Source organism: Nestor notabilis, unplaced genomic scaffold, assembly GCF_000696875.1.
Source record: "Nestor notabilis isolate BGI_N333 unplaced genomic scaffold, ASM69687v1 scaffold14949, whole genome shotgun sequence".
Lineage (NCBI taxonomy): Eukaryota > Metazoa > Chordata > Aves > Psittaciformes > Psittacidae > Nestor > Nestor notabilis.
The window spans coordinates 53006-63131 of record NW_009944386.1 but is presented as its reverse complement, the minus strand read 5'-3'; the positions used below and the strand labels follow the sequence as shown (position 1 = coordinate 63131).

Genomic DNA, 10126 nt, shown 5'->3' with positions numbered 1-10126 from the left:
TAGTGGAAGGTGTCCCTGCCTGTGGCAGGGGTTGGAACTGGAGGAGCTTTAAGGTCCCTTCCAACACAAACCAGGCTGGGATTCTATGATTTTATGTCCACAGATAGAACATAAAAATGAGTTATCAGCTGGGCAAACTGATGTTCCCCACCTTCCTCCAGCAGAACCCCTGCTGGGGTGGGACAGCATGAACACCACAAGGTGTGCAGGTATGTCAGGCGCAGGCATCACGCTCCAGCCTGAACACTTTCAGTCAACAGTGACTTCATACTTAGTGTTATATTTATCTCAACCATGTACCTTCACCAAAATTGGCCACAAGTCGGGTATTTTAGGTACCCAAGAGAACGAGGAAGCTACTTAGTTTTATGTCCTATGGGTATGTCTTTACCAAAGCAGAACCTGGGGAGCTACAGCTCATTTCTTCTCCCCAACAGGACAATACCTGCCACTTGCTGTCCCTCTGCAGAGCTGGCAATAGAAAGCTGATCTCTGCAGGTCTGCTGGGGCTGATTCAGGATTTGCAGCAGCTTTTGTATCCTTTCAGATCCTATTCTTTTAATTGTCCCTATAATATGGACCTGCCAGACCTCTTACTTTTCTGCAGGCCCATCTTCATCTACAAAGAAATCTATGCTGCAACCCAATTTCAGCTGCCAATGGGTACTTTTATTACTCAGCCTCTCTAAAAGCTCCGAGGCTGTTTTATTGCTGGAATTGGACATTGACTTCTGTTCAAGAGGGAACGCACTGACAGGCAGAAGTATGCATCCAGCATCAGCATTGGTAAAACCAACCCTTGCTGTAACCTCAGCAGCAGCAGAGTCCTTCAGGTCAGCCCCAGCATCACCGGGACACCTCAACCACAGAACAGAAATTGTGCTGTAAACTTTATTTTGAAGATGTATTTATTTTTCTTAACTGGAGTCTGCTGTGAGACCTCCTTCCCTCACTCGCCATTTCAAAACCAAGAAAACCCCCAAACTCAAAGACTTGAAGTTATTAACCTCTCTGGGTGGCAGAGGATGCTGTGAGGCAGCAGGTCGTGCCTCGCTTCAGTCCACTGAAATCAGCACAGAAGAAAGCCAAAGATCAAAAGAGCTCTTGAGTGAAGTACACAGGCAAAATGGGTGAGGAGAGGGATGGGAGAAGAGGGAATATGACAGCAGTTATTCAGGGATCGGCTTTGAATTGGAGGAGAAAGAAAACGGGAGGGAAGGCAGGAGAGAAGATGTTAGGAAACGAGAGCAAGGAAAGCAGCATGTCAACCGTATGCGACGGAGAGGAAATTAGCAGTGAGAAATGGTGTAGCATGTCAGAGGAGGGAAGAGGGGAAGATAAGGAGAGTAAATAATTGAGAGAAAGAGCCTGCAACTCCTGAGAATGGGTCTTGGCTCTGTACAATGCTGTGCAAGCACTGTGAATTCTGTTTATAAATGAGTTATGCTCTGGCCTCTTCGCATTTGCATTTGGTTTTTATGTGTTACAGATAACCTCACAAGCCAAACCTTCCTGCTCCTTCTCCAAGATGGGCTCCCAAACATATCAACTTGAATCCTGACTGATAAGAAGCAAACCAGAGTTGGCAACCAAAGCTGAGCAAACACAGAGCCCTTGGGCTGCCTCCTCAAGAACCGGAGAGATCGTCTCTTCATCGGCCACGGCTTCCTCTACGCTCCCTTGCGGCGAGCTCAGATGCACGTGCTGCCTCATGTCCCACTGCTCTGGGATGCTCATGACCACGCCACGGAGCAGAGAGCATCCTCTGCTTGCACTTCCTACAGGGCATGGCATTTTCCACTTGACAGGGCATCTTGTGCACTGGAGGCAGCAGCAGGGCAGCCAGGAGCTGAGCGATCGTCAATAGCCGTGGCACATTACCATTCAGATGGAGGTGAGGGAAGAGGGAGCAGCAGAGCTGTCACTGGTCCCTCAGGGCCACCCTCACCTGCCAGGATCCCCAACCTCCAGCAGCAGGGCTGTGCTCACTGCAGAGGACTCTGACAGGTCCAGCCCTTCCAGGGTTATGCGGCACAAGTGTATTTGGCTGCTATTCAGTAATTACATTAAGCCAGTGCTGCTAAAGTCAGTACCAAGCAGAGATAATGCTCTGGATGCATTCAACTGGCTGGAAGAAGAAAGCGGAGGAAAAGCCATGCTGGCTTAGAGACAAGTCATATTTCTTATCAGCTTCCTGCCTGATGAGAAGGTGCTGCCCAGCCATCTGCCCCGACAAGCGGGCACAGAGCAACGTTGTGATCGATGCACAAAGGGGTCCTCTGTGCTCCTGCCAGCCTCCCTGCCATTCCCCCTGTCTGACCCCTTTGATGCTGGATGTGGTTCCCTTTGATGCTCCAGTCCCTGCTCCTCTTGCCTTTCTGACATTGTTTGCCCCATCCCGTGCTGCAAGCAGGCAGGATTTTATACTGGAATAGTCCAGGCTGTTACACTGGAATCCAAAGCATCCCGTGGAGTTTGGGGGTTGCTTTTTAGCATGCTGTCCTGATGCTCTGGCATCCTTAACCAGACAGAATTAGCCCTAAGTATAAATACAAAGCTCTTTGGGTGCCCATTGTTCACACTTATTCTCTGAGTCAGGCAGATGCCATCAGTGAAACAAAAGCATCAAGAACAAACAGCAAGGAAGCCTCTGCATGTGTATGACAGATTCAGTGTGGAAACTCAAGACAAAGAGCCCTGGAAAAAAACAGTTCTATTAGCTGGTGCATGGACTCCCTCTCTCAGCAGCACATTCCTTCAGCTACCTTCCCCCAAAATACCACACTGCGTTTTAAGAAGTGAAAGGTCTTGCACTGGCATCTCCAAAGAGTTGCTCCTTTCACTCTCTACAATGATAAAGTCACTGAAAGTAATGCTGGAAACTCTCCCAGTCTGCTCCAGACTCTCCCAGTCACCGGGGCGGGAGAAGCCCAGTCCTTTCCCACGAGGCAGAACAGAGCCTCCCTGCTCAGACACCCACCCGAGCACAAGGGAGGAGAGCACTGTGCATGCAGCTGCAGCCAACGGGAGGTAGAGACGTGCGAGCTGAAAGCAGAGCAAGAGAGATCAGAGGGAAAGGGCATCAACCTGAGGAAGTGAGATTTCAGGAAATATATTCAACCTCACACAGAGCCTATTAGCACGGCTCAGCCAATGCTCAGCAACTCGCCATTCGCCTGAGCATTCAGTGACTGTCGCCACCAGCCCAGCTGTGAGAGAGGTTCTACATGCCACTTCTTACTCACATCAACACAAAACACAGCTTTTTAGGTGGCTGTCATCTTCCCTGGTACAAAGACATTCTCTGTGAGCTGATGGATGGGCACTTACCTGCAGCCACAGAGGCTTTCCAGGGAAGGAATGAGAAAATAATTCTTTTCTTAGCAGCCACCACTCTACTTATTCCAAAAATGGCAGATAAAGCCCCATTTTGTAACATTTAGCATATAAAAGAAGGAAAAGAGAGGGCAAGAAAACCAGCCTGAGAAGAGACAACAAATCAAGCAACACTTACCCCTAGGAAACTGCTTGCTACCAGCACGAGCAGTGATTTATTCCAACTTGGATATAAAATAAGCCTGCAGTAGCCCTCTGCTGCCTGTTATTGTCCCAGGATTATGATAATTAAGCAATTTCTATTACCTGACACTGATAAGAAAAATAAAACCCCATTTATGACACCGTATCCCCTGGATTTTACATGGTAGTTACTAATGCATTTTTGTTACCTGGTGAACATAATATTCAAGATCATAAAGCGCCGCTACTTTTTCATCCAGCGTGGAGGCAGAGTTGTTGAATTTGCTGATTAATTTCACCATAATTTCATAATCTGTTTCCATCTTCACGTTCAGCTTCTCAAACTCCTCCTTCAGCTGCTCTATGGGCCGGAACTTCTTCCTCACCTCTTCCTCATGGGCCTTTAAAGCAGAAGGAGGAAACCAGATCTGAAGGCAGGTGATAATGAGAGCCAAGAAACATGTAGGAAAAAACCCCAGCCCCAAATTTACTGGTTGTCTGTGCAAATAGGATTTACTGCTGTGCATCAGAGATGCAAGGCAGTGTTGAAGGGTCCTTCTGAGAAGCCAAGGAACCCAGTCATCTGTAAGATACCTGCCTTGGGTGCCAGCAAGCACTTCCCAAGCCTGTACCAAGGGCTTTGTACACCATTTTTGGGCCTTCCAAAACAATTGGAATTTTGGGCCAGAGGCAGGCAGCACTGCTGTTCTCCATTTGCCTCTAAGTCAGTGTTCTCAAGACCTTACTGAAGAAAGCCCTGAGCAACTTCCCTGATCTCCCAGACAACCCTGCTTGGAGCTGGAGATGGGGCTGGAGACCTCCTGAGGTCCCATCCAGCCTGAACTGCCCCGTGACTCTGCGTCAGTAACACCAAGATCTTCTCGGATGTGAATGAAGATGCATTCATCATCCCAATCACTTCACAGAATCCAGACTGGTTTGTGTTGGAAGGGACCTTAAAGCTCATCCAGTCCCAACCCCCCGCCATGGGCAGGGACACCTTCCACTAGAGCAGGTTGCTCCAAGCCCCTGTGTCCAACCTGGCCTTGAACACTGCCAGGGATGGAGCAGCCACAGCTTCTCTGGACAATGCTTAACACGATTCAGGATGGCTTCACACCTAAGGGAAACATGTGCACTCACTATCAGGGACAGAATCTGTCAGAAAGACCAGCTATAAGATGGGGGCAGCTGAAGTGCCGTGCCAGGGCTTGGCCAGCAGATAGCTTGTCCTGCAGTGTGGCTTGTCTCCCTCACACAAACAGCACCCAAGGGCTGCAATGAACCAAGAGAGCTGAAAGGCACGTGGTGAGCAGGGAAAGACTGCCAGAGATCTAAGAGAGACCCAGAGCTGGCAGGAACTAAGAAGATGGACAGCTGAGGGAATGGGGGCATTTAGTCTGGAGAAGAGAAGGCTCAGGGGGGACCTTATCACTCTCTACAACTGCCTGACAGGAGGATGGAGCCAGGAGGGGGCTGGTCTCTGCTCCCAAGGGACAAGTAATAGGACAAGAGGAAATAGCCTCAAGCTACACCAGGGCAGGTTTAGGTTGCATATTAGGAACAATTTGTTCCCCAAAGGGTGGTCAGGCATTGGAACAGCCTGCTCAGGGCAGCGTTCATAAACCATGTAGACGAAGCCCTTGATGACATGGGTTAGTGGTGGCCTTGGCAGTGCTGGGGAATGGCTGGACTCAGTGATCTAAAAGTCTTTGCAACCTAAATGATTCTGTAATTGTGATTCTCCAGCACCAGCACTGCTGGCACTGGGACAGGCAGGGGCAGTGCCTGCTGCTGCAAAGGGTGGAGGAAGCAGTGAGCCCACACCGAAGACAGGCTGTCCCAAGAGCAGGAGAAAGCAAGAAAGCCCCTTTTGAAAGGGACTGTGTCACAAACACCAAAACATGTTTTTACCCAGGAGTGACCCTCAACATGCAGTGGTCCCCCTGCAAACACTGCCCTGGGTGTGAACAGCAGCCAAGGGCTGGAGCCACTGCAGAGAAAAACCCTGGGTGAGGGAAGTGACAGCACTGTCAGGCTAACAGCAGCCCTACAAACAGTATTAATGACTCCTGCCCTAATTACTGTAGGTACCATGGCACAGACCACCATCCCCACCCCAGCCACATAGAACTGCTTCTGCGAGAGCGGTGATGGGAGCACGCTTGGTGTAACTCAATTTACTTTGACACAGTTACTTTGAGGATGAATTTGCTCCCTGCAGGAGTGATTTTAAATGGAGTACTTTAGGTGCATTAGGTGTAGCTGGTTTGAGCCCAGTCGCTGGGACAATAGCTGTTCTCTAACAGGGCTTTTTAAAATATGGCTTATTTTCACATAAAAGAAGACCACTAATTTTTGCATTTAAATGACACTCATTTCAAGAAGTCCTGTTTTTACTGATGCTGCTGCTGCATAAGCAAACTTGCAGAAAATTAAATAATGCCCTGGTGCCAGATAGGGGGGAAAAAGGACTTTCTGCACCTCCAAGCCTTAACTCATACCTCAGTTCTCCTTCAACTGAGCCAACATCAAGGCAGCAGGAGGATGAGGGCATAAGGAAATACTGCTGAGGGAAGAGGGGAGAAAGGCTGGGATCCACCTGATAGGTCTCATCCCCCCAGTGTCGTGTCAGTGGCTGGAGACCAGCTCCAAGCCCAGTGAGGGCTGGAAGCAGCGCTTTTACTCTATTTTACTTTAGGTTGTGGACTATTTGTAACTAAATAGTAAACTCAGAGCTTATGTAAGGTGACATCAGCCTATGCCTCAGCAAGGCCATTTGGGTTTTACTACCCAGGGCACGAGATTGAGACCTAAACCAAGGATGATAGTGAATGGCAAAGTAACTTCCTTCACAAACACCATCATGCTGCAGCCCAGTCCACACTGGGGGTCTGCAGATGTTTCTGTGAACCAAGTGGCAGTTGAATAAATAAATCAAATCAATGGGTAAAAATACACCCAAACAATGGAAAGGGAATCAGCCCCTGGGCTCACACAATTGTTTGTAAGCGATCTTTTTTTCAGGATTAATTCTAATCACACTGGTATCAAAAAACTGAGCGGAGCAGCATCACAGCAGATGCTGACCATACCTGCTTTGGGTTCACAAGAAAGATCCCATAGCTTCACTTGAGCATTGATACACCAAGAATCACAGAATCACAAACCAGTTTTGGTCGGAAGGGACCTTCTCTGGGCACCCTGTGCCAGCGTCTCAGCACCCTCACAGGGAAGAGCTTCTGCCCAAGAGTTCATCTCAGTCTCCCCTCTGGCAGGTTAAAGCCATTCCCCTTGGCCTGTCCCTACAGGCCCTTGTCCAAAGCCTCTCTCCAGGTTTCCTGGAGCCCCTTTAGGCACTGGAGCTGCTCTAAGGTGTCCCCTTCAGGAGCTTTCTCTTCTCCAGCTGACCCAGCCCAGCTCTCTCAGCCTGGCTCCAGAGCAGAGCTGCTCCAGCCCTCGCAGCAGCTCCGTGGCCTCCTCTGGACTCACTACAGCAGGTCCACGTCCCTCCTGTCAGCAAACTGCCCATTCCACCACTGCAGCCCCTCTCCCCCCAAAAGACCATGGGATGTTTATTACTGAGAAACACCCTCAAGTGTTGAGAATACACTGAAGCACTTGATACCAGCTTGCAACACAAGGCCTTGAAGTTTAAAATTAATAAAATGGAACTGAACAAAAATTTTCCACTCTTACAGAAAACCCAGGATTAGTACAAAAAGGGGTGTGTTTCCCAGGGAACTATGTCACCACCAGGCTAGCAAAGGCATTTTAGGTCCATGTTCACCAAAAGATGTGCCTGCACGGTACTTTCCTATGCAATTACATTAGCTATCATATTTCTAGAGACATGTAATGTAGGGTGTTCATATCCATGTGCATCGCTTTAGAAATGGGGATCTCTCCTTACCTTTCTTTCTGCCTTCTCACTTTCCTTCATTTTAGCCAGTGCTTTTTTGAGCTCCTGGGATGTGAATGAAGTTGAGTCAACATCCACCTTGCCCAGCCTTGCAGAAGAAACAAAACAAAACATGTTATGAGTGAACACTTGTATCTGTACAAGAAAGCTGGAGAGGGGCTTTGGACAAGGGTCTGTAGGGACAGGACAAGGGGAATGGCTTGAACCTGCCACAGGGGAGATTGCGATGAGCTCTGAGGGTGACGAGGGTGCTGAGGCGCTGGCACAGGTTGCCCAGAGAAGCTGTGGCTGCCCCATGCCTGGCAGTGCTCAAGGCCAGGTTGGATGGGGCTTGGAGCAACCTGCTCTACTGGAAGGTGTCCCTGCCTGTGGCAGGGGTTGGAACTGGATGAGCTTTAAGGTTCCTTCAGCACAAACCAGGCTGGGATTCTAGTGTTAATTTATGCCTCTGAATTTAATGTTGCAATACAGAAAAGCAGGAAATGTTTAAGAGGAAAAACAAAGAACCACCACTGCCACTAAGTCACTGCTAAGAACTTTCAAGTTTTAACAAAGAGATTTACATCTGAAGTTCTAATGATCACCATATACAAAGTTAGGGCAAAGGTAAATCCAAGCAGAAATCACACAAAAGTGCTAAAATCCATGTTGTGCTGTTCTTTATGCTTCTCTCGTTGGTTCAGAGAGTGTTTATCTGAGCCACAAATACTCCCGCACACAAAAAAAGCCAGCTGTTGAGGCATCATGAAGCTAAAGAGCTTCCCCATGCTCTGAACAGGAGAAACTGGGGGACTGAGGGAAGCAGCAGTAAATCCCCCACACTTGAGGAAAGAAAGTTTCCCCCATAAACCTGTCTTTGGTAGGAGGGTGTGAATAAGAAAGTCAGCACCAGTGAGACTTTGACAACAAATATAAAGATGTGGGTACAGGAAATCTGTGTGTGATCCAAGGAGAACACCAGCAGGCACCGATTTGTAAATGAATGCTGCGAGTCCACTGACTGCACTGAGCTAACACCACGGTACTGGCTCAGGTCAAGGCAAACAAAGCCCCTCGCAAGTGCTCTCACAGTTTAAGCTCAGAAAGTTTCAGCTCAGACATTTCAAAGGCCTGAAAGTCATTCAAAGAAGCCATGTTGCAAATCTAGTTTCGGTGTCGTGGCATCAGAAGCCACGAAGGTGTCTCTGAACATGCACTTAGGGCCCTTCTACCACTACCCCAAAGGCATCACAAAGGACGGGGCTCTGTTTTCAGCACTGCTGAACTCTTAAACCAGCAATTAAGTCTTAGGAAGAAACAGCAACTGAGTACATCAGGGAAGCTGGTCTCCCATAAGACATGAATCTCACAGCCCACCCACCCCGGCGCTTTGCATCGCTGTACCTTTTACTTCTTCTCTCTTTTCTTGTATCACTTTTCCCATTTTCACTGTCTGGGAGCTTGACTTCTCTGTCTCCTGTCTGCAGGTTCAATCGTACATGTGACCCTGCAGGAACAGCTTGACCTATAAGCACAGGCAGGGTTATTTCAGAGCACATACGTTATTCCAGCTTTGTGCAGGTAATGCAAGGTGAAGGCGCATGCTCCTACCCAAGAGAGGGATAAAAGCCTCATCCCACATGGTGAACAAGAGCAGGAGATCCACCACCAACTACTCTCCATCAACACACCCCCTGTACACAAGTGCGGCTTAAACCTTGCAGAAATGCCACCTTTACCCACTGAACACTGCCCCATGCAGCCGGGCCAGCTTGTGCTACAGGACCCTGAGCCTGGCAGAGCATCAGCTCCCTCCTCCTTTCCAGGCCAGTTCCTGATAAAGCACTAAAGCTCCACATCAGGAGCAGATCTGGATTCTAGAGAAAGGGGAATTAGTTGCTGATTAGGGTAGACAGCCTAAAGTACAGCTGCCAAAGGGAAATGAAAGCACACTGCAGAGTACAGCCAGGTACGTGGAATATCAAGCATACCAAGGCAAGGCTGTGTTGGTTTGGAAATATTGAATTAAAAGGAATATATGATCACTACTATCTGCCAACAAAAATACACAGAATACATTAAGCTTTGGGTTTACATGCAGAAAAGATAGGAAATTTACTGGGCTTCCTTGGTCATAATTTATCACAAGCATATCGTGATAGCCAACAGTTGCACTGGGATGGAGAGGTGGCAATATTTGGTTGCTGCTTCTTAATACAGAAGCTTCTTGATGCTGCTACTTGAGGTAGTAGCTGGGCTGCACCCCAGAGCGTGAGCAGCAGGTTGAGGGAGGGGATTCTGCCCCTCTGCTGTGCTCTGGGGAGACCCTCCCTGCAGCCCTGATCCAGCTCTGGGGCAACAGCACAAGAGGGATGTGGAGCTGCTGGAGTGAGGCCAGAGGAGGCCACGGAGCTGCTGCGAGGGCTGGAGCAGCTCTGCTCTGGAGCCAGGCTGAGAGAGCTGGGCTGGGTCAGCTGGAGAAGAGAAGGCTCCTGAAGGGGACACCTTAGAGCAACTACCAGTGGCCAGGTTGGACATGGCTTGGAGCAACCTGCTCTAGTGGAAGGTGTTCCTGCCCGTGGCAGGGGGCTGGAACTGGATGAGCTTTATGGTCTCTTCCAACCCAAACCAGTCTGAGATTCTGTGATTCACAGGCACAAACACCACTCTGGGGAGAAAGTGAGGGGTGAGCTGGGTCCTTCCCTT

The 10126-nt window shown here is 49.0% G+C and overlaps 1 protein-coding gene across 1 annotated transcript in view; it reads right to left on the bottom strand.

The window, feature by feature from the left end:
• Window positions 1-10126, bottom strand: part of LOC104411867 (nucleotide exchange factor SIL1-like) — a gene marked incomplete at its 3' end in the record, with an annotated part of 59696 nt that overhangs the window by 1512 nt on the left and 48058 nt on the right. Inside the window, exons 4-6 of the mRNA XM_010022403.1 lie at window positions 8825-8945; window positions 7433-7529; window positions 3729-3920 (exon numbers count right to left, since the gene is read on the bottom strand). Coding sequence (XP_010020705.1) covers window positions 3729-3920; window positions 7433-7529; window positions 8825-8945 — 410 coding nt within the window. The remainder of the gene's footprint in view (window positions 1-3728; window positions 3921-7432; window positions 7530-8824; window positions 8946-10126) is intronic.